At 42.8% G+C, this 25,488-nt stretch overlaps 1 protein-coding gene across 1 annotated transcript; it reads left to right on the top strand.

Annotated features, from left to right (window-relative positions):
* The first annotated feature begins 1,998 nt into the window (after nt 1-1,998).
* On the top strand, nt 1,999-24,488 carry LOC310855122 (histone-lysine N-methyltransferase EHMT2-like). Its single transcript, XM_083760013.1, has 14 exons — nt 1,999-2,108; nt 5,592-5,810; nt 5,903-5,985; nt 6,282-6,391; nt 10,176-10,283; nt 11,973-12,112; nt 14,820-14,969; nt 15,993-16,137; nt 16,806-16,886; nt 18,403-18,518; nt 18,724-18,810; nt 21,736-21,823; nt 23,105-23,280; nt 23,857-24,488. Exons 1-14 carry the CDS (start codon nt 2,023-2,025, stop codon nt 23,981-23,983), a joined length of 1,716 nt encoding a protein of 571 aa, XP_083616139.1. The 5' UTR covers nt 1,999-2,022; the 3' UTR covers nt 23,984-24,488.
* The last annotated feature ends 1,000 nt before the right edge of the window (nt 24,489-25,488 follow it).

Raw genomic sequence — 25,488 nt, 5'->3', positions numbered from 1 at the left:
GACAACATCAAGGCCCGCCGAAATGCATTTTTGTCGACTAAATCAACTGTAGATTTAGCCGACTAAAATCTTATGACATTTAGTCGACTAAAACTAGTCCAGGTGACTAAAGTGAAAAACGAAATGAAAACTATTCAAGAGACCATGACTAAAACTAAAATCTAAATTTGCTGCCAAAAACAACCAAGCAGTTGGTCTCTGTGTCAAACACTCTGGTGTTGTTATTGTCATCCTGTTCCCTGCGGCCCCCGAAAAAAACAGCTGTTTTTGGTACAAAACAGCTGTTTTTGGTACAAAACAGCTGTTTTTGGTACAAAACAGCTTTGTACCAATGATGGTGGCAGAAATGAAACAGGTGCCTCTGCAGCGTTAATTAAAGACCAGACTATTGGGACAGTGACCAAAGCACATCAAACATGACAGGGTCAAAACCCTATAGTTGATGGCGTCGTTCATTGGTCAGCAGCCATGTGAGTTAAATACAGATTTTTTTTTTTACACATACACATACTGTACATTTATGTTTATTATCACTTGCAGCTCAAGTATACGCTATAGGACCAACATACAGGCTGTGTTGTCCTGCCTTACGGGTTTGCGACTGCTGCTATTCTTTGGTTATTCATTATTTAGCTATTGTTTTTACGTGTATTATTGTTATTATTATTGGCATGCTGCGCTGTCTGCTAGGCCCCAATTTTTCATAGAGGGTATAGCGCGTGACATCATCACCAAACCCGGAAGTCATGCAGGAATGCCCACTGAGTGGCAAAAAACTACTTTCTGGCCTTAACAGACCATACATCCACACAGAAAAGTCCTATCTGATTGCATTAAACGACATTAAACAATGTTAAACTCACTTTGCATGTTGCTTTGAATGCACTCGATTTGCCACTCGATGGGCCATTCACTTTAAGCATGCGCATACCCTCTATAGTTTACTTTTTTTAGTACAGTGTTTTATAGTATTGTAACTGAAGTAGGCCTATATACTGTCAGACTCAGTAAGTACAGTATGTACAACTAGTACGGTATGTGTACACTATAGTGGTGTGTTCATAAATGTTGTTAAAAAGGGGTGTGAACAGCTCAATCTGTTCTGAACCCAACATTCAAGCAGTCGATCAGTTCTATGATGTCAGGAGTATATATAAGAGTATAAGATCTACAAATCATCAACCCATCTCTTTGGGCGGTAGACACATCCAGTAAGGTGGTCCGGGCACCCTATAGGTCGGCAAATGCCAGCCTCACAGCATGTCGCGGGTTAAAATCCTGACGACCTTTGCTGCGTACGTGTCTCTCTCCCTATTTCAATAAAGTCATAAAAGCCCAAAAATAGCCTACATCCTAAAGACACACTCAGTAGCAGGTCTCACCCAACGGAAAATAAAAGATATACATTCCTGATTTTAATCATTTTCTTTCATTTAGTTTCATTTTTTTCCCCGGTTTTAGTAAATATATAACCACTCTGTGACCACTCTTCCCGCTCCAACCAAGCTGTGCTTGACTTCTTATGATGTTGTGCTTCATGACTGCATGGCCAGGTTGATGCTTTGGTGAACTATATATAGTGTTTATGGCAGTGCTGTGGAATGCTGTGCACACTTGAGAGAGATGACACACAGCTGAGAAGACCGATCCAAATAGCCTATTCACCCCGCTCCAGCAACCCATAGGCGAGCCGTGATCACATGCACTGCAGAGTCATTACTGACGGTTATATTGAAGCCACATACAGAGAGCACAGCATCACACAGAACTCACAGGACAATGCATCGGATATAGGAACAGTTTGTTTCATATATATGTGGCAGCTGAAACCTATAAGAGAAACAAACAGATTGCTTTCTGACTTTTCCATCATTTTGTTTTTTTCCCCCCTTCCCCTTCCCAGTGGAAATATTGATGGAATACGTGAAGTGAATTCATATTTAGTGTTTTTGTTTTTTTAACTTGTTAAAGTGCTATTTTGTATATAGCAACACATCGTAGCTGTGTTAATTCTTGTGGAGGATGAGTGAAGGGACAGGACCGAACACGCTGCAGGGTCCGGCCAAACCCGGAGCACTCGAGGGCAGGCCGGACCCCACCATTGGCAGGTATGGCTTAAAATGGCGGGTGATATTACATACTTTTCATGTATTACATTTGCATAGCCGTAGATCACATCACACCAGGGCCTCCAGGGGGAGGGGAGTCATCGTGACCGCATTAAAAGTAGCTCTGCTTGTGTACTGTGTGGCAACGAGAGGGAGCACCGTGTACAGGCCAGGATGAAAGCCTAGGAGTAGAGCTGGTGAAGGAGTTTATTATTATTATTATTATTTTTTTTTTTTAATGTTTTTTTTGTGGCTTTAGCTTTTATTTTATATTTTTTATGGAGGGACAGACAGTAGGCTGACAGGACATTGGGAGAGAGAGATGGGGGGGAAGACATGCAGTAAAGGCCGTCGGGATCGGTAGTCAAACCCTCAGCACACTGCCAGACTGGATTGCCAGCCAAGGTGTGCCTGGACCGCTGAGCCATGGCCCAGGCCAGGCGAAGTATAATTTAAATACCTGGGGTCAACTATTCAAAGTAATGGGGAGTGTGCATGGAAGAGAGGTGAATAGGACGAGAGTGCAGGCAGTGTGGAACAGATGCAGGGAAGTCAGGAGTGATTTGTGACAGAAGGGTAGGCTACCAGTGAAAGGGAAGATGTACTGTATAAGACGGCAGTGAGACCAGCCATGCTGTACATATACGGCTTGGAAACGGTGGCACTGACAGAAGAAATCACACCCGTGTGAAGTGAGTGGTGCAACTCTGTGTGTGTGTGTGTGTGTGTGTGTGTGTGTGTGTGTGTGTGTGTGTGTGTGTGTGTGTGTGTGTGTGTGTGTCACTGTGCTGTACAGGCACACCCGAAATCACCATATATACAGTTAATATGTGTGTGTGTGTGTGTGTGTGTGTGTGTGTGTGTGTGTGTGTGTGTGTGTGTGTGTGTGTGTGTGTGTGTGTGTGTGTGTGTGTGTGTGTGTGTGCGCGTGTGTGTGTGTGTGTGTGTGTGTGTGTGTGTGTGTGTGTGTGTGTGTGTGTGTGTGTGTGTGTGTGTGTGTGTGTGTGTGTGTGTGTGTGTGTGTGTGTTAGGTGGTGGTGCACAGGTGGTGAAAAACAGGAGAGGGGATGATATTGTGATGTCACTATATCACTGTTTTATTCATTGGCACGTTTGACTGTCAAGGTTTCAGACATCATTGCACATAACAACCACACCAAGGGGTCTATGTCACCTCATAAACACATGCAAAACTGGAAAACATACCAACACCACGGCACTCCATCTTTAATAATGCCAATTGGTATTGTATTTTATAACATTTCAATCGATGATATAGTCACTGTATGTGGCGACGAACTTATTAAGCCACCGAGAGGCTAAAAGCGGGGAAATGTACTGCCAGACGCGCTGCATGCCAAGGACTCACTTCTCCAGTGTACTCAGTTTTTATTTATTTATTAAAGTTATATTAAAACATCGTAACAAAGTGCGTTGTGCAGAATCTTATACAGATGGCAGCATGGCGTTTGCGTTTGTAAAGCGGTCAGCAAAGTTGGACTTCCCCGTCGTTCACCCCCTCTCCTTCCATTCATGAAATGCCACTGGTGAACAGCTGACTTTACTACCTGTCTGACACCACACAACACCACGTGACCATAGTAACCATAGCAACCCATCAAGCTGTCTAACCTGTCCCCAACAGTCACCTTTACAACGAGGTATATAGCTTGTAAGGACCGGGCGTTCGTGCAATGAGCAACACAGCTAAACGTGTGGGTAGTGCCTCCAAAGGATTTGCCAAAATGGCAAGTGGTTGGTATTCACCCTTGCTTTGAGTTGCTTAGTGGATCGGATGATTGCACTCTCACACAGTAATAAGGGAAACACATATTGGCCATTTTTACATTTTATTAATTTTACACTCAGTCTTAGGGAACTCAGTATAGTGTCTGGAAGATCCATACGCCCACCACAACATCTTGGTATGGGGCAGTATCTCTCTCTCACAGGCAAGACAGAACTTGTCATCATTGAAGGCAATCTCAGTGAGAGATTCTAACACGTGTACAAATAATAAAGTGTACAAATGGCCAACATGTGTTTTTTTATTATTATTATTACTGTGTGAGAGTGCAATCATCCAATCCACTAAGCAACTCCAATGGTGAATACCAAACACTTGCCATTTTGGCACATTTCTTTGAAGGCACACGTTTATCTGTGTTGCTCATTCCACGAAAGCCCGATCCTTACAAGCTATACCTCATCGTAAAGGTGGCTAATCAACGAATAAAATGATATAAAATACAATACCAATTGCTATTGCTAAAGTGGAGAGATAATGGACCAAAGTTAGGTTTCCAAACGTTTGTTGCTGAGTTGTATAAAAAAATATAAATATTGGATACGAAATAAGAGTTAGTTTTGATGAACTGAATATGGGATAGGGGAGGTCATGTTGATATTAGTGTTTTGGAGGAAAAGACAGTCAGAAATGACACATTGCAGTTTTAACCCATTTTGGGCGGGAACCCATTTTGGTGTTAGCATCATGTCGTGCTTTAGCTATTGAAAAATAGCAGATCTACAAGCTCATAGCGCTACGAGCTTGTAGGTCTGCTATTTTTGAAAAATCGAAGAGCGACTGACATAGAAGACATTTTTAGAATCTGATCTCAGGTCAGAATGAAAACTGTCAGGATGTAGAAGTTTTTTTTTTGTTTTTTTTTTTTACTTAATTTTTATTGAAGGAAGAACAGACAAGAAAAAAACAACTGACAAGACTATACGGAAAGAAAAAGACAAAAAGTAAAAGAAAAAAGGCTGCATTTTTCATATTACAAAAAACATTCAATGAAATCCTATTGCAATATCGCTAGGCTGAGAGAAGAGATTCCACTTTTCCCACTTTTTATAGAATTTATCCTCTTGTAGTCTAAGTATGAATGTTAGTTTTTCCATAGCATACAGTTCCTCAATAATGTCCATCCATTGATCTTTCGTTGGTGGGTCCTGCTGGCACCAGCGTCGTGTGATTGCTTTTTTACTTGCTGCTAAGAGGATCTTGATTAAATATTTATGTATTAGAAACTCTTCAGGGATATTTCCCAACAGTAGAAAAGGAACAGACAGAGGTATCTCAAAACACAGAATGGTCTCCAAGGTGGAGTGGATGTCCTGCCAGTATTTCTGAATTTTAGGACAAGACCAGAAAATATGAGCGTGGCCCGCCCCCTTGTGGCCACACTGTCTCCAGCATGGCTGATCTGTTTTCAGTTGTCTTGATTTAATTTTGGGGGTAATAAAAAATCTCGTTAGGGTCTTCCAACAGAATTCTCTCCACATTCTTGAATTGGTGGATGTCATTTGTGTATTGCACATGTTTGCCCATTCTTCTGACGTTAGAAGATTTTTTTTAAATCTGATCTCAGGTCAGAATGAAAACTGTAAGGATGTAGAAGACATTTATTTAATCTGATCTCAGGTCAGAATGGGTTAATGTGCCGTATAGTAAATGACCCCTGCCTCTCGTCTTTTCAGCTCATCACATCTAGCTGTACGCGGCGAGGAGCTGGGTGGCGGGGCAGGCAGCTCTCCGCCCGGTCATTCCGGACAACACATTCACACCTCTATTCCTGGAGGAACCGAGACAGGTGCACCACAGGCTGTGATGGGGATGGCCCTCCAAGCACCCCTCCTCCAAGGACCCCATAAAGAGAGACCGCAGATTATTCTCCTGGCCCTACTTGGTACGGAGAAGTGAGTCTTCCTTTTCTGGATCAAGGCACACTTTGAAAAACGCATCAAGTTATACACATTGCCTTGACCATTGATTTTCATTTGAATTATAGAACCAAGAGACTGAACTTCCATCTCAAGCAGCTCTACGTCTCAACCGAGCACGGCGAGCGCAGGAAAGTTGTGCTGATGTTAGGTGCGTTATTAAGCCCCTCTGATGGTTTCAATTGGATATCACGAGTGTCTTGTGTCTGTTGATAGACAATGGCTACGTTTACATGAGCAGTTAAATCCCCTTTTCATTCCGAATAGAAGTTAAATCCTATTAAACGTTGTTATGTAAACACCACAAGTATCAAAGTATCGTCTTTCGTCTGTAATGTCTGTAGCCTATTGTTGCAATTATTTTTACTTCCGAAGTATTTTATTCTGAAGTATTTATTCGGAATGATCACCCTGCATATAAACGCGGCCATTGTGTCTTTATTCCAGTGAATGGAATAGACCCCAACTTCAAGATGGAGACCCTGCAGATCAAAGTCACACCACTCTATGCTGAAGCTGAGGCAGGCCCCCAAGAGATCCTTCACATGCTTATACAAGTAAGGACATCAATATTGCAAACTATATCTATTGTTGTGTGTTAACGAGTAGGGGGTCCTGCACCTACTGTAATACTGAATGTCATAAAATGTATAAGATCACGTCATTTTAAGTGGAGTTTTCAGAGGTCTTTTCTCAAAGAACATCTCACTAGTGAAGCCTGCATGAAGTGACTGTGAAACAGTTTAAACTATTGCAATGAGGCTGTGTGTGCGCTGTATGTATGTCACTGTGTGTGTGTGTGTGTGTGTGTGTGTGTGTGTGTGTGTGTGTGTGTGTGTGTGTGTGTGTGTGTGTGTGTGTGTGTGCTGTATGTATGTCACTGTGTGTGTGCTGTGTGTCTGTCACTGTGTGTGTGCTGTGTGTATGTCACTGTGTGTGTGCTGTGTGTATGTCACTGTGTGTGTGCTGTGTGTATTTCACTGTGTGTGTGTGTGTGTGTGTGTGTGTGTGTGCTGTGTGTATTTCACTGTGTGTGTGCTTGACCACTACATGAATAGAGGCTATGCCTCATCATCATACCCGGAAGTTGAGTTGACAAACAACTACTTTCTGGCCTTGACAGCCCATACATCCAAACAGAAAAGTCCTATCTGAATGCATTAAACGACGTTGAACTCACTTTGGCACTTACTTTGCCACTCGATTTTGCCATTCACTTTATGCATGCGCATACCCTCTATCCCTCTATCCCGACTGACTGACTGACTGACTGACTGACTGACTGACTGACTGACTGACTGACTGATTGATTTATTGATTGATTGATTGATTGATTGATTGATTGATTGATTGATTGATTGATTGATTGATTGATTGATTGATTGATTGATTGATTGATTGATTGATTGATTGATTGATTGATTGATTGACAGCGAAAAGTACAGTTTACAATAATGCTAAAAAGGATAATACAAAAAGCCCAGAGAGCTTGTTTCCATTGTGATCCTATGTATTCAATTAATCAAGACATATAAAGACATACAGTACTATACAAGAGAACATCATAGGAGCAATGAAAGTATATTTATATAGAAAAACAGTGGGGTCTCATTCCAGTTGCAAGGCACTCTTTAATGGCGGTTTTGAAGGAGGGTCTAGGGACTAGTAGGGAGTCACACTTTGTATTGGCTGTACATTTTGGTGGCATAATAGTAGAATTAATTAATCGACGTTTGTGACGACTCTGGGGTGGGGGGGGGGGGTGAGATCAGTGGAGCTCTGTCTGGCGTTGTGCATTATTGTGAAGTAGTCTGCCAGGTTCATGGGCAGCGGTCCCTTGGGTGTCTTGAAGACCACGAAGGCCCGTTGCAAGTTGCTGTACCCTGAGCCATCCCACCCTATAGCATAATGATCAGGGGTTGAATGTTCCAAAGCTAATGTGGGCTCTGCTCCACACAGGAGCCAGGCAGACACACACGCACGCACACGCACGCACGCACGCACGCACACGTAGTAAGTGAAGCATACATTATATGACTTAGGGGGGGCAACAGCTAATCAAACTAGTGGTGTCAATTCAGCTAAAGTATGTAGGTATGGCACACTGGCACACAGTCACCTGATACGATTATCAATAGCCAACAAACACATAAAAGGCTCAAATGTAACATGACAAATGTGTGTAAATGCCTTTAGACAACTTAACTATATACTTGAACCCTAGCCTCCACAATCTACTATGAATAGTTAATTAATGATGATGATGATGATGTCGGCCTGCACAGTGTGTTGATCAATACAATATTGTCCTCTTGTCTGACGTGCACCGTTCCGTTTTCAGCACCATGGACAGAGAGAGAGAGAGAGAGAGCGAGCTGCTGAGTCAAAGAGCAGAAGAGAGAAATAAGCCAAGGATCTTTGTGTGCGTTTTAATCATTCTGATGAATTCATCAATCATTCTGATTCATCAGATGCAATGCCCATTTCAGTTGAAATTAATGAAACATAACATGGGCTGCCTTGTCTTGGTATTGAGCATTTGACTGATTCCTTTCATTTGCCATGCAGCAACGACAGGCTATCACATTAACAGACAAAGTTAAAACATAACAAATGTAAACTGAAGAGAATAATCCCGGTAGTAATGTAGGCCAGTAGTTCTCAAACTTTAATTTTATTTTATTTCAACTAAACTCAGAGTGCACAAATGGAACCAAATGGCCCCTATACGGTTCTCTTCCATCTGTGCACTCTCTCAGAGTTACAGACCAATAAGGGTCCTTGTTACATGGCTTGGTGGGTGAATGCTTGATTCTGATTGGTCAATCGCTTAATTCAGCAGTGAGTTATCTCATCATAATGACCGCTCCGCTGTATAACAGACCTCTGCCTAATCTGAGCAGCCATGTAAACAGCCATGTAAACACACACACACACAGTAGTGACACATAATGTCATTTACAGCTAAACATTGCTCTTAAAAATGTTTTTGAAAACATTTGAGCGAGAAAGGACCCAAAAATGGATTATATTTGATCAACTATACACTTCCTTGTTTTCCGACAAAGCTGCAGCTGGTCAGACGCAGCCAGCGCAAACTTATGGAATACTTTTTTTGTTGTGTTTCGGGTCAATGTATTCATTTATGTTAGGTAGCCATGTAATAAGCCATGCGGGATAATATCTGGCTAGGTGGTCATTGTCGGGAGATAATTCACCGACAGGGAGTGTAACCCTGTGTGTTAAACTCCCTGTCGGTGAATTATCTCCCGACAATGACCACCTAGCCAGATATTATCCCTTACTTGACTCCTTGGACAACACTTTCAGAAACCGTGTCCTAGACCTACAAATGACTGAAAAGCCCTCAACACGACACCTGGAAGAAACTGCGCATCACTCACGACACAGCTCTATGCCTATACTCTGTGGTACGGCGGTGTTGCTTGACAAAAAGAACACATACAACCTTTGTTGTGTTGTTCCTTTTAATCTTTATTCTTTTAAAATGTCGTTGCTGTCAGGCAGATGGAAACCTCTTGTAGATCTGATACTTTTGCTATTTTTGAATTTGAAATCCTGAAAAGTAACTTTTTTTAGACATTGGTTTCCACCCGACAGAGACGATATCCAACTTAAAGGGATTGTGACATAAAAAAACATTTTTTGTAATGTTTATGTTTTCTGAGCTCAATTGCACCCAAAAAACTGATTTTCTGTGGTGTTGGGTTTTCTGGCTCAAACAGGTGCTCTGAGTTTGCTGTTTGTGATGTAAGAGACAGAAAATCCCATATGTCAATGGGATTCGCCAGCAGATGTCACTGTTTTCACTGTTTTTCCTGCAGCTCAGAAGACTTCCAAACCCCAGAGAAAACTCCAGACCACAGAAAATCCACTGAATGTTCAAAGTTCAGGTTTTTGAGATGTAATTAAGGTCATGAAACCTAAAAGAAAAACGAAAAGTAAACATTAATGTCACCAAATGAATAAAAACAGCTGCCATGAGAGAACATCCCCACTACTAACAATAAAGCACCGCACTGACCTATACTGACCCCGACTGGTGGAACATACCATTTGATCAAGATAGGGGGAATATAATACCTCGTAAAAATCTATTTTTGTTTTGATTTGCATTTATTTTTTGTCATTTTGCAATCATAATCATAACATAATAATCAATACCAGATTTCATACATTTATTTTCACCGGCGAGCCAAGGTATGGCAGCAGCACATATACCTTTGCCCAGATTTGACGGCCTCAAATCAAACTAATCAATTTGCCGTTGCTAAAATAATCATCATCAATAACCTCTGCTTGTGGCGTGGTTCCATTCAGGCGGCTTCGAAGTTGGATATGTGTGATGAGGAGGAGGACCAGCAGCCCACAGTGCTGATGATGAAGGCCTGCGAGAAAACATCTGGAGCCGTGATGTCCACGCACAGGGTAAGGCAGGTCCAACAGCTGTACTGATTCATTGGCTATTTAGTTTCAAGGCTTTCAAGTTTGGAATCATTAGTCAATTCCACAGAGGTCTGTGTATTTTGGGGATAAACATCTGGTGAGGTTTCCCAGTGGTGGTGGAGATTAAGAAGTACTTTAGTTCAATGTTTGTTTTGTAGATGCCATTGACAATGAAGGGAAGATTTACGTCATAATGTGCCTCATTACGTCATATTGTTGATTTAGAAGCCTTTTTTTTTAATCGGCCTCAGGTCTAAATGGCTTAAGAAGTGCAGTACTTCATGTGTACTTGGTTAATTTGACAGCTGGTTTTCCCCAGAGTGTATAGACTAGAGGGGTTCATGTGTCTCCATCTAGAGGCAGAGTCTGGTCATTACAACGTTGTTGAGAACCTCCTCTGTGGACTGGTAGACTTCTGTCAGGTTAGTATTGTATCTCCACTGCACACATAGACATCAAAGGGGGCTTCAGCCCCTGCCCCTCTAACACTCTCTGCACGTCCCTGTCCACTGCTCTGTCACTGACTCGTGTTGTGACCACACACACCTGTGTCCTCTCTTAATCCCTTAAACGCCTAGATGGTTGAACGGAGTACCTCAAGGCTCATAGTGTATTTTCAGTTTTCTGTTATTGTGGGGAAAGCTTTCACTGAAGATATGGCTGATCGACACAAGCTCACAACGTGCCACAGCATAACGCACTGTGAGGTTGTTGGATAAAGCAGTGACATCATCGGTATAGACAGGTTTGGTCATTTCAAACAACTTTTTGCTTTGTTTTTAATGCAAGATCTATGGCTTATATTATAGCATGCTCACTTTCCAGGAATGGTAAGCCTTGCAGTTTCTATTAGCTTGGATTCCCCTGTCACTGGTAGACATGGTTTCTGAACTGTCCACAACCATCCTCCGACACACAGGCTGAGTAGATCGAGCAGATAAGTGGCTTGACGAGTGGCTGGAGGGAGACCCACATGAGAAGGGAATGGTGAGCATGTTATATAGCGATATTCAAGAGATGACAGGCGTCCCCATCTCTGGAACTTATTAGGGAGTCATGGAGTAATGATATGGGACTTGAGATCCCGGATGATTCTTGGCAAATATAATAATAATTCATTTTTTTCTGTCTGCATCAGACATGGGCTACTTCAGTTCAAAGTGCTTCATAGGTTACACTTCTCCAAGAGCAGACTTGCTGATATTCATCATCATATGGACAGGTTGCAAAAATAGGGAGGGAGGAGGAGTGGTCCATCTAATCTCGGACCACTTATATTAATTAGATGAAATTCCGTCTGAAGAGCACCACAAGTTTCTGACTTTCTATGATGACATATGCCTGTAATAGGAATAATAATAATTGCATTTTTATAGCACTTTTCCATGTGCTCAAAGCGCTTTACAATGGTTCATTCATTGATACATTGGGAGGTGAAGCGGCGAACAGTCGACGCCAGCGCCCTCACTTCCCACATTCACACGCCAATGGTGGCGAGCTCACACCGACCGACTCATTTGAGGCAATGTAGGGTTCAGTGTCTTGCCCAAGGACACTTCGACATGTGGACAGAAGGAGCCGGGATTCGAACCGCCAACCCTGGGATCATTGGACGACCAGCCTCCCTGTAACGTTCCTGTGGTTAATTTGTTGTTGTCGTGTTGTCTCCAGGAGGAGAACATCTGCCAGGACGGAGCCGTGTTCAGTGACAGTGGTGACATGGACGCACGTTGTGACCTTCAGGCCACCGTCCACCGCGGTGACTCACCTCTTCACACCGCTGCACCAGAGGATGGGCTGGAAGGTGTCATGTGAGTGCTGGATATTTTGACACACGGTGCACGCTCTCGCTCTCTCTACCACTTATTAGCATGCATACACACACACACACACACACACATACACTGGATCCAGCTGCACCTGCAATCTTTTGGCATTTCTATTACTATTTTGGAAAAACATTTTTAAAATAGTTCAAAATTCCAATAGCTGACCCACAAGCTCACAATGTATCGTATAGCTATTTTCACTATTGTGACGGCCCTGCCCCCTCTGCCTCACAGTAGGCTAGCCGGCAGCCTGGGTGATAATTAAGGGCAGAGTGGGGCAGGCCGTCAGGCCAACTGTGTACACCTGAGTGGGGTGTGGTTTGGGAGAGTATATACCAAGGGGCCAGTGAGGCACTCCAACGTTGAAGCGCTGGGCCCTAGTGGTAAGAGGAAGGACTGCAGACAGACCCGTGGATTCATGACGAGGAAACCCTGTGCAGCTGGGCTTTAACATTGAGCGCTCGGTTGTACTTCCGCATTGGACCGCATTGGATCAAAATGTGGTGGTCCAATGTGGAAATGCGCCCAAAAAGGCGGAAATAGACGGTCCTTCCGGGTGCTTCAAAACGCCACTGAGCAACTTCTACTGACATGAATAGCCGAGGGGGCGGAGCTTGCGCCAGATCAGTCTCTATCCTTTTAATACTCTATGGTATATACAAGGGTCTCTCCTTCCATGCTTTCAACTCAGCTCTCTTTCATTCCTTTCAAGCAGTTGCACACCTCTTACAACACACACACACACACACACACACACACACACACACACACACACACACACACACACACATACACACACACTGATTACTGGCATTATTTCACATCTCATACCAGTTTATTTGATTATCGCCTAATTTATTTAATTTAGAATAATAAATATCTAATTTAAAAGGTGTCAAACCATACCATTCTCACATGTCCCAGGAATGGGAGGACCTAGACATGGTTCACATGACGTAACCTTTTACAGCGATTAAAACCTGTGTCAAACCTTTTAAATGTTATATTTGTTATTCTAAATTAAATAAATGTGTGTGCATGGACTCCCTTTTTGTCATGTATTGCCCTATAGACTGCATGACAAATGGGGGCTCGATCGTAAGGGAGCCGCTTTGCTTGGAAAGGAGCCAGTTAAAGTGGTGTTAAAGTGGTTTGGTTCGGGCATCCAGTATGGATTCTTCCAGGGAGGTCCTTCATGGGGCTCATCCCACTGGGAGGAGGCCACGGAGGCCACGGGGAAGATTGAGGGATGGGGTAATTATATCTCCACGCTGGTCTTGGAACACCTCGGGATTCCCTTGAAGTGGCTAATGTGGCCTGGGAATGGAAAGTATGTGGTATCTCTCTGCTGGAACTGTTACCCCCACGACCTGACTATAAGGATCGGAGGATATGGATGAGTGGGTGGATGGATGCAGGCACGAACTGGCACAGAAGATCAGGCCTGGCATTAGTGGTCTTCACCGGCCCAAAGATGCTACTATGTCTTTATTTTATTTTATTACTTTGAATGAATGTTTATGTACACGCTTACAATGTAAATGTAGCGATCATGTAAAACAGGCGGAAGTTAAGCAATTGTGCTCGTGAAGTACGAGCGTCATGTGAACCATGGCTAGGTCCTCCCATTCCTGGGACATGAGGATGGCGTGAGAATGGTATGGAAAATGAAGTGGAGTGGGTGTATGGGATTTTTTTCACACTTCATCCGAACACCTGCTTGTAGAAAAAAACAGGGATGTGAGAAGGGAAACAACCCTATACCTTCTATGATGTCACTGAGCATCATGAAAGTACTGAACACCCACCTCAGACATCAGCAACATACAAAAATGTAATTGTCTGGGTAAAAATGTGAGATGTCCCGATACTGTATCGGTATCGGGAAAAGTATCGGATCGGCCCTTATTTGTCATATCGGGTCATATCGGTTGACACTATGGCAGGTAAATAAAATGTTGGGACATGTGGAGTTTGCTTTGGAGTTGCCCAAACTGCAAGTGCACATTTGAGTGAGGGTTCTGTTATAAACACAACACGAGATATAGCTATAAACACAACATGAGATCATGACACTGGTATCGGTATTCTGTATCGGCTACATGGGCGGAGCTTGGGGGGGTTCAGGGGGTGCACTGCACCCCCTGAAAAAAAAAAAAAAAAAACTTTAATACCTTCTGGCTTCTGACTGTAGTTTGTAATCATCTCTCTTACCATGATATGATGACTCGCTGTATGGCTGTAGTGCATATGTGTGAGCTGCTGTACTACCTAAATAACTCATTTTTAGGGGTTAGGGCATTGTAAAAACGCTAAAATAATAAAATAAAGGTTAAAAAAATGGGTGGGTGTCGTTGGCCAAGCAGTCGCACCCCCCAGCGTCAACTTCAAGCTCCGCCTATTCGGCTAACAGAGAAATTGAGGGATCGGAAGCGAAAAAAGTGTAAGTGTACATCCCTAGTAAAAATCATCTGATTTTAGTAGCCTAACAGAATGCACTTATCCAGAGTGACTTACCAGTGTGAGATCATAGTAAACGGCATGAACCCGCTAGTAACCTATAGTCAACAAATGATGACAGGGGTAATTGACACTCAAATAAAGTGCAAAGAACAATTAAGAGCTTCGAAGTAGGATAGCAGGTGAAGAGGTCATTTCAAGTGGGCGAGTTTCTCGTTTTTGTTCTCAGGCTCTTCTTCTTGTCTGGTGGTTTGGACATCAACCTGAAGAATGGAGTGTTTACGCCCACCGTCTGGTGGGTCATCTTGCAAGCTGACCGGGGGGAGAGGGAAGCCCAATACCTCCCGTCTCCTAAGAATGCAGAAAGACTCCTTCACAGGTCCGTTTGAACCGTTTGTCTGTCCAGGAGTATCAGAGAAACAGGAAGTTAAGGGTACAATTTACAAATTACAATTTAGGCATTTAGCAGACGCTCTTAATCCAGAGAGACTTACATTAACCCATTTTGGCCTGACGTCGAAATAAAAAAAAAGTATTCTGAAATAATATTATAATTATTCAAAGATTTGTGCAACATTTTCACGATTTTTCAAAAATAGCAGACCTACAAGCTCGTAGCATGCCACTCGGTGGTGCGCGTAGATCTGATATTTTTCAATAGCTAAAGTATAACATAATGCTTAGTTAAAACACCAAAAGGGGTTCCCGTCCAGAATGGGAACAAAAAGCATGGCACATAAAAAGTAGTTCATGAAACATGTGTATACTATACTATACTATACTATACTATACTATACTATACTATACTATACTATACTATACTATACTATTCATATACTATAAAGTGCTACTGCATAACTACATAAAATGCAATTCTAGTGCTGTCTACGTAACATGCTATGAGTCTGTATAAAATGCTATCCAAGTCTACAAAATATTCTCTATGAGGCAATTCTCTGGGCAATATCGGTAGAGAGCGCATTGGAGTAACTAAAAGTATTTTTTTTCCCGGTGGAAACAAAATCCCTTTTTGGCCAAAAAGTACCGTTTATACGTGTGGTGGAGTAGCAAAAACGTTATTTTTATTTACATTAAAGACGAGAGGCTGGTCTGAGTTCCATGTGAGATTTAAAAGCGAAAGTAGCATAGCCTTAATGCAGGGCAGAATCATAGAAGCATTAGGGCTATGGACCAGAGCTAGGGCTAGGGCAAGTGCTACGGGCCATGATGAAGTCTAAAAAGGTGGGTTTTCAGACTACGGCGGAAGGCAAGGATTACAGGTCTCTCCGGTCGGTATCGAACCAGGGATGTTGCAGTCGCGATGGTCAAACCACTTCCTTTGATAACGGTTTGGTGTTTTTTTGCAGTTTGTCTAATTTGTGCTTCTGTTTCCTTTTTACAGAGACATCTCTCAGGGACAGGAAAGAGTTCCAATTCCCTGTGTCAACTCAGTGGACGGCGACAGTTATCCAGACGACTACGAATATATCCATGAGTGTTGTGTCACTTCCCCCATAAATATTGATAGAGAGATCACTCACTTACAGGTGAGTGAAGTATAGGACGCCATATTGTTTTTGGCATTAAGTTTTAGTCATAGTCTGTTGAATAGTTTTCATTTAGTTTTAGTCCCATTTTAGTCACCTGGAATGTGTTAGTGTTAGTCTAGTTTTTGTCTAAAATGTATTTTGGCGGGCCTTGATGCCATCGTAATGACTTTCACTTGCTGAAAATAGCCGATCAGCATGCAACAAAGTGTAAAATGACTGGATCTCTTGTCCACTAGTCCCTTCCTAACATTTTAGTCTAGTTTTTATTTGTTGGCGAAATATATTTAGTCTCAGTTTTAGTCATCAGAGCTTAGTTTTTTATTTAGTTTCCATTTAGTCTTCGTCAGTGGAAAAAGGTAGTCGACGAAATCAACACTGTTTCCAAGCAGGGAAACGAACTGCTTGTGAAGTTGTCGTGTTGACATATTTGTGCAGCGATCAGTACTGTATTGCAGAAAATGTAAATCAATTCAAATGCTCAGTTAACGTTGTGCAACAATATTGTGTGCTGAAAATAATCAATCTACAATCTTCTATAACTTGTTGTAAGCTTGTGGATTGTCTATTTTCTGTATGCAACACTGTTGTACAATGGAGTAATCAGGCTTAAAATGCATAGCAGTGGGAGATGACCGTTGTCTTTCTTTAACTCTGGCCCCGTACAGAACTGTGTGTGTGAAGAAAACTGCTCAGCTAGTATCTGTTTGTACAATGAAGAAATCAGTCTACGGTGTTGGTATGACAAGGTAAGTCTGAAGGCTTGTGTGCTCAAAAAGTATATGGAAATGTAAACTGTTGCAGTGCAGTGTCAGTTTTGCAGAGATCAGATCAGTACAACATAATTATGTGGAAATGAATGCATTTACTGTACAGAATGTACAAAAAAGACTAAATGTACCTCTTACCCACGATCGTGTGAGAAGCACTGCCTAATTATTATTTGCCTATGGGTGCTGTTAGGGTCAACTTAAAAAACATAAAAAAGACAAGTAATATTACTCTACTACTATCAAACTCAATAATTTAGTCTCTATTGTTAGCTGCATGTTTTATTTCATGCAGGTATGTAAAGTGCATGAGGATTCAGCTAGACTCGAGCTACAGTAGGAAATAATTTCACATCTACTTTCCACTTGTGCACAGTGCACGGCATCAGTACTGTCCACATGTGCACAGTGCACGGCATCAGTACTGTCCACATGTGCACAGTGCACGGCATCAGTACTGTCCACATGTGCACAGTGCACGGCAGCAGTACTGTCCACATGTGCACAGTGCACGGCAGCAGTACTGTCCACATGTGCACAGTGCACGGCATCAGTACTGTCCACATGTGCACAGTGCACGGCATCAGTACTGTCCACATGTGCACAGTGCACGGCATCAGTACTGTCCACATGTGCACAGTGCACGGCAGCAGTACTGTCCACATGTGCACAGTGCACGGCAGCAGTACTGTCCACATGTGCACAGTGCACGGCATCAGTACTGTCCACATGTGCACAGTGCACGGCAGCAGTTGACAAAAGTATATTTAGTCTCAGTTTTAGTCATCACAGCTTAATTTTCATTTAGTTTCCATTTAGTTTTCGTCAGTGAAAAAAGGTAGTCGACGAACATCGTCTTAGTTTTAGTCGACAAAATCAACACTGTTACGATGGTGGCAGAGCTACTAATGCTCACCTTAACATCTACTGTAATGCTCTATTTATACAGTACTCCATCAACGGCCTGGAATACCATTCCAGCTCAGACATGCACCCTCTGTAGACATTTTTAAATCTCAACTCAAGACTCACCTCTTCACTCTTGCTTTTAGTTGAGTTTTAATATCTGCGTTCCTACTCTGTCCTGACTGATTTGCTGCATGTTGTGTTTTATTTTCTTCTATGTTTTTGCACTTTTATTTTGCTCTTTGCCATTGTTCTATCATTTTAACTATTTGGTTGTGTTTTATTGTATTCTATTTTTGTGTCCTGCCCTGTGAAGCACTTTTAGCTGCATTTCTGTATGAAAGGTGCTATATAAATATAGTTTATTATTATTATTATCATATGACGGAGTTGAAGTGAAGATAGCAGATTTACAAGCTCATAACGCCGCTCACAATGCAATGCATTGTGATCTTATAGACCGTCTATTTCCTGTTTGCGACTCTGTTGTATGGACCAAACTGTGTGTAACACAGTCCGCGGTGAAAATGTATACACGCAGACCCCACCCCCTCAATGTGTGTCTTTTGTCCTGTTATCTGACCTTCAGGGAGGGCGCTTGCTACCGGAGTTCTACCTTGAAGACCCTCCGTTCATCTTTGAGTGTAACCAGGCCTGCTGCTGTGGGAGGGGCTGTAAGAACCGCATAGTGCAGCACGGACTAAGGTAACTGCATCATGGTGTGGTTTGGGTGGGAACCCCTTTTGGTTGTTTTAAGCAATTTATGTTATACTTTTAGCTATTGAAAAATAGCAGATCTACAAGCTCATAGCACGGCACCGAGTGCCGATTTGTGAGTTTAAAACCGAGTGTGATTTGTGAGTTTGAAAAGCAAAGTGACACAACTACAAATGAGAATGTTCATCCTCAGGGCCAGACTTCAACTCTTCAAGACCAACACGAAGGGCTGGGGTGTTCGGGCATTAGAAGACATACCTCAATGGACCTTTGTATGCCAGTAAGTATACCAGTGTTGTTTTTGTCTGCAAATTTTAGATTTTAGATTCTATTATGACATCGTTCTACAGAGGAACCATGGAGAGCGTCCTGACGTACTGCATCACTGTCTGGTATGGGAATTGCACAGATGCCGACCGCAAGTCCCTACAGAGGATAGTGAGAGCAGCGGAGAAGATCACAGGTGTCCCCCTCCCCCCATAGCTTAAATACGTATACACAGACCTCCAGCAAGGGCAGAATCCATTTGTACGCACCGGCCGTGCGATGGGTCGGCCGGTCCGTGGGTGGGTCGGCCGGTCCGTGGATAGGCCGGCCGGTCCGTGCGTGGGTCGGCCGGCGAAAAAAATAATAATAATAATAATATTTTATTTTTTTGTACCGAAATGGTAACTCTGTCATTTCTCTACCGTTTTGGACGGGGGTGGGCTCATTTGAATCGTGTCGCCCCCCTGGGGGCGTCTTGGACATATCAAACGACCGGCCGACCCACCCACGGACCGGCCGACCCATCGCACCGGCCGACGGGCCGGCCGGTAGAAATGGATTCTGCCCTCCCTCCAGACCGTTGTGTCAGGAAGGCCATGAGTATTATGACCGACCCCTCCCACCCCTCCCACCATCTCCTTGAACTCCTGCCATCTGGAAGGAGGTTCAAGAGCCTATAGGAGGAAGCACCAGCAGGCTGTCCAACAGTTTCTTTCCCCAAACCATCAGGACACAGAACACTCGCCACATATTGCCCCCCAAGGCCAACATCCTGAGAGATGAACAGCACTTTACACACATGCACTTTGAATGCATCAGCACTTTCTCCTGCCAATGTTGTCTTCTCCTTTTACCTTTTTAATGTTTTTTTAAAAAGGCTTTGCCTCTTTTTAATGTGTCTATTGTTTTTAAATGTGAAGCATCATGAGCCATATGGAGAACGGTATTTTGCTCCCTTGTATGCCCAGTGTATATTGTGGAAGTGACAATAAATCTGATTGATTGAGTCTACAAAATGTATTTAGGCGGGCCTTGATGCCGTCGTAATGACTGTTTTTTTTTTTTTCACTTGCTGAAAATAGCCGATCTACAAGCCCACAACGCGCCGCAACGCAGCGCATTGTGAGTTTGTAGATCTGCTATTTTCAGCATGCAACCAAGTGTAAAATTACTTGTACTGGATCTCTTGTCCACTATAGTCCCTTCCTAACATTTTAGTCTAGTTTTTATTTGTTGACGAAATCGTCAGTATATTTAGTCTTAGTTTTATTCCTCATAGCTTAGTTTTCATGTAGTTTCCATTTCATTTTTGTCAGTGAATAAAGTTAGTCGACGGGCATTTTTCAAACTGTTTGAACAGTGTTCTGTCCAGCAGCATCCCTGCTTGGATGACCATGGGCGAACAGAGGGAACGGGCTGACCTTACAGACCTTTGTCTTAACGGGAATTTGTGCCGCGAGTCTGTTGTCAGAGTGTTTTTCTTTCCTCAACACGTTGTAGAGCTAATTTGAAACATTAAAAACAGCTGTGTGTGAAAATATTTGAAAATATATGCCAGGGACCCCCAGAAGAGTATAGGTTTCACTGTTCTAGCAAGTGATTCTCAACCATTTTCAGTTCAAGGACAGTTTGACATGCGTTATGCAGACCTCAATTAAATGGCATTTCTATCTCTGGGACCCCAATTTATTATCAATGTTAATTTAACTCTGAGAGTGTATCCATTTGTACACTCTCTGAGTTACGGGTCGGATCGGGTGATCGGAAAACCGGGGCCGATCACGTCATTTCCAAATGATCGGAATCTGATCGGGAGCCAGAAAATGTGATCGGGACATCCCTAGTATAATAACTATTATGTCCATATCATGATGTTAGACTGGGTATTGTCTGTGATTTGGGATATTGTATACTGTTGTGATATGGCGTTCTATAAAATATAAATATCGGATTGGGAAAAATCGGTGTCGGGCAGATACTAAAAATCTAATTATCGGAATCAGATTGTGAGCAAAAAGAAACGTGATTGGGACATCACTAGTTCCTAACTATCTATCATTTAGCCGGGAACTCCCTCAAGGACCCCTGGGGGTCCCCGGGCCACACTTTGAGAAGCACTGTTGTAGTAATCTGGATAACTGTGTAAATCAGTGGGGGGGGTTATGTGTTTGAAACCTAACGTTTCTACTTCTTAACCAACTTGGGTAAATTGATCTCCTTCTACAAACACTGCCACGCAAATATGGAATTCCCTGACACTGTCCCTCAAAAGAATGCGGATCACTGGCTTCCTTTAAAACAGGTCTAGACTACACACTCCATATTTGGGTGTAGCTTCATTGGGAACTCCCATTAGCCAATCATGATGTCGGATTAATGTGACTATACCCATGCATTGACCTTTTGGGCTCCATTACGTGGGATGAGTAGTGGGATGACTTCTTCTCTGGAGTCCTGCCTCAGGGCGCACCAGAGGTAGAAAGCTGTCGTTCCCTGATGTCATCGCTATAGGGACACATGCTTCAGTAGGCAGGAACTGGGGGTGGCAATGAAGGACCGGGAAGTCTGGCGTAGCATTGTGGAATCCATTATCTCGACCACGATCGAAAAGTGATGATGATGATGATGATGATGATGATGACGTGGGATGAAAGTTTGACCATCATAGACTGTCCTCTTATATAAATAAGTGTTCAATAAATCTCTCTTACAGAGCAAGGTGGTAACCGTGTCGTTTCCAATAGTGAGCTCACAGAATCGAAGCAGTAAGGCTATGGACCAGAGCTAGGTGTCCACCAGTGGCTGTAAAGTAAAAGTCTGGAGTATGTATGGAGATGGCTGTCTGATGTCATCATCAGTATTATGTTCATATATGGGCATGCCCCCCACAGTGTGAAGTTGTATATCCTGTTGATATTAATCATCACTTTTAATCTAGGTATGTGGGGGAGATCATCTCGGAGACAGAGGCATTAATGAGGGATGATGATACCTTCATTCTCAGCTTGGACTGTCATAGAGACCAGGTAATGCAGTGGTGTCAAGTCACTGACTTTACTTGAGGATTTCCATTTTTCGATAATTCTGCTCTGCCACTACATCTCGCAAAACGACTAAATCTACTGTATACCGTCTCTGTCGGGCGGAAATATGTCCAAAAACTGTTACTTTTCAAGCTTCGAGCTTGTGCATCTGCTACTTTGATGGTGTCTTGTGACACTGCACTGTAGTATAATCAAGTAGGACGTTAATTTATGAAGAAAAAAAAGATATATATTAAAATATGATACAACAGCAGTGACTTTACATGGAATTGTGTGTTGGGAGGAATTAATTGGCATAAAGACAAATTTGGGATTTGGGAAGAAAAAAGGGGTAAAAACTAAAAAGAGAAGATAGAAGAGGGCACGGTGGCACAGTTGGTAGTGCTGTCGCCGCACAGCTAGAAGGTCCTTGGTTCGATTCCCGCTCGGGACGCTGTGGGCGCTGGCGGCGTGTTTCCTCCTCCGCGTCATCAGTGCCCATACCCGAAGGCGGGGTTGGCGAAAGGGCCTCTCTGTGTGGAGTTTGCATGTTCTCCCCGTGTCCCCTAGGGTAGGTACCCTCACAAAAAACATGCAGTAATCCTGGTCACTAAACTTTCTCCCCCTGGCCAGCCGGGGCGCCTGATGGAGGGGAAAGGAACTTGTTGAAATAACGTGTTCCTTCTACGCGCGGTGTAAAGGAGCAACTTGGACACTCAGGCATGAAGGAAGCATGAGTTCAAGTCCGTTGCGCTCCCCTTGTCCCCCATATATGGGGACTAGGTTGGTGGAGGGTGTGTATCACATTAGATGATTGACACAGGGGTGAAAAATGGGTTACAAAAAATAAAAAAAATATATAAAAAAAAAAAACTAAAAAGAATCACACCCGTGTGAATCGAGTGGTGCAACTCCCCTCTCCCCCCCCCCCCCCCCCCTCCTCTCTCTCTCTCTCTCATTAGCAGGCAACAGTGCAGCACTGTCTCTCTCTCTGTGTTTCTGGCAAACAGCGCCCCTACTGGTACTCATTATGGTGCTCATTAATACATACATAGGTGAACACAGGACACGGACATTGCTGTTCCTTGGAGTGATTGCACCACTCAAAAAGTTAAAATATGCAGATAGCCTAAGAGGTTTCTGCCCGACAACAGCAACGACACACTTATACTTATACTTGTACATTATTCAAGTATTATACATGTATACACTTTGTTGCTATACCTGTCCACCACTGGTCATTTCATTTAGAGCCTTTGATCTTCTCCCCCCCCCCCCTCTCAGCTGGAAGAGTCGTACTGCGTGGACTCTCTCTTCTGCGGCAACATCAGCCGGTTCTTCAACCACATGTGTGAGCCCAACCTGTTTCCCTGCAGAGTGTTCACCTCCCACCAGGACCTGCGCTTCCCACACGTCGCCTTCTTTACCTGCGGCGACGTTAAGGCAGGGGATGAGCTGGGGTACGTTGTGTGAATAAGACAATGTAAATCGTACCGTATAACTGTAACTCAACCGTTTCTCCTGTGAGGACAAGTCCTCGGCCCTGACAATGTTTTATTTGTCAAAATCATATTCTTAACCCATTTTGACCTGAGATCAGATTCTAAAAATGTCTTCTACATCCTGACAGTTTTCTGAAAAAGCTATGTTTCTATGTCAGTCGTTCTTCGATTTTTCAAAACTAGCAGAACTACAAGCTCGTAGCGCGCCACTCTGTGGCACGCTATGAGCTTGTAGATCTGCTATTTTTCAATAGCTAAAGCATAACATAATGCTAACACCAAAAGGGGTTCCCGCAAAAATGGGTTCACTGAAACTCTATTCCATAGGGTTCATAACACGTTGCCTTTTGACACATTGCAAGCTTGTAGATGGCTATTTATTTTGGCTATTTATGTATTGACTAAAACACAAATTGTGTCCAATTATGACCTTCATGTCCATATGAGCCCCAGCCCTAATCAAAAGTAAGCTTTGGATAAGGCTGCACTTTTTAGTAATCTAATCATTCCTCTTCCTCGCACTATTCTTTTCAGATTTGACTACGGCGACGCCTACTGGCAGGATAAAGGCAGATATTTCAGCTGTGAGTGCGGCTCCCCAAAGTGCAAGCATTCAGCGTCGGCCATGATGACCTATCTAGAGGAAGACCCAGAGGAATGACCCATCTACAGACAGAATGACCCATGTACAGACAGAATGACCCATGTACAGACAGAATGACCCATGTACAGACAGAATGACCCATGTACAGACAGAATGACCCATCTACAGACAGAATGACCCATCTACAGACAGAATGACCCATCTACAGACAGAATGACCCAGCTACAGACAGAATGACCCATGTACAGACAGAATGACCCATGTACAGACAGAATGACCCATGTACAGACAGAATGACCCATGTACAGACAGAATGACCCATCTACAGACAGAATGACCCATGTACAGACAGAATGACCCATCTACAGACAGAATGACCCATCTACAGACAGAATGACCCAGCTACAGACAGAATGACCCATCTGTATGACCCATATTGTGAAAGTTTTCCCACTACAAAACTCAGATCTGGCCTGGTACATGTAGTCAAATAGATTAGACTGAAGACAACTTCCCTGTATTTCCTGACATCACTCAATAGCTCACTGTTGTCATGACTCATGAGTGTAGTTCAGCTTTGCCTCACAAGGTGTCGCTCTTGGCTTGCAGTCCTGCATGTTAAACCTAATCAGTATTTTGTCAACATATTTATTCTGTGACATAGTCAATGATCACCCTGTTCAAAATCAGGGCACGGTGGCACAGTTGGTAGTGCTGTCGCCTCACAGCTAGAAGGTCCTGGGTTCGATTCCCGCTGGGGACGCTGTGGGCACTGGCGCCCAGGATTACATTAGATAATTGGCACTGGGTGAAAAGAAAACTGGGTTACAAAATCGTGGGATAAAAATTTAGATTAAAAAAAAAAAAAAAATCAATACCAATAATGTCTCAATTTGCCCAAGTCTTTCATTCAGAATTTTGCTGTAAGCATCTCTTTGACATCCGTCATCACATTTTCATCACCCAAAATAAAATTAATACCTTTTTATCCTTCATTTCCCTTGTGTAAACACAATAATCAACTGGGTTCTAGGTTTCATTTCACTATGACTATAATAAAATACAAAGAAAACTAGTACTTAAAATGAAGCAGAGTTTGTGCATCATGTGTTTTTCTGTGCTGCACAAAACTTGTTTAACACCATGAAATAAGTATGGTGTAAATATATATATTTGAGGCAAAACCAAAAACTCTTTAACTCTGGATCGGGTGTTGTACTTATATTATGTTTATCATTGATGATGCAATATTATTGTATTATGTCGGTAAATATTTCGACCAAACTGAAGAGAATGTCTTAATGTGTTTATTACACCACTGTCTCACCTTGGAACCAGCATTGCAAAATGTTGTGCATATTAACTAATAAATGTATAATGTAATGATATAAAGGGTATGTGTGTATGTTGCACTTTGTATATGTACTGTATCTGAACTGAATGAAATAGGTTTTATTTTATTACACATTGGTTTCTCTGGGCTGAGCACGGAATATTGTGGTTTTCAGCTCTTTTCACTCACAGCGTAATGTAGCACACTCATTCTTGAGATGAGGGACAAA

The sequence above is a fragment of the Protomyctophum parallelum genome, assembly GCF_964188405.1.
Source record: "Protomyctophum parallelum genome assembly, chromosome: 2".
Classification (NCBI taxonomy): domain Eukaryota; kingdom Metazoa; phylum Chordata; class Actinopteri; order Myctophiformes; family Myctophidae; genus Protomyctophum; species Protomyctophum parallelum.
This window is presented reverse-complemented; position numbering and strand designations above follow the sequence as displayed.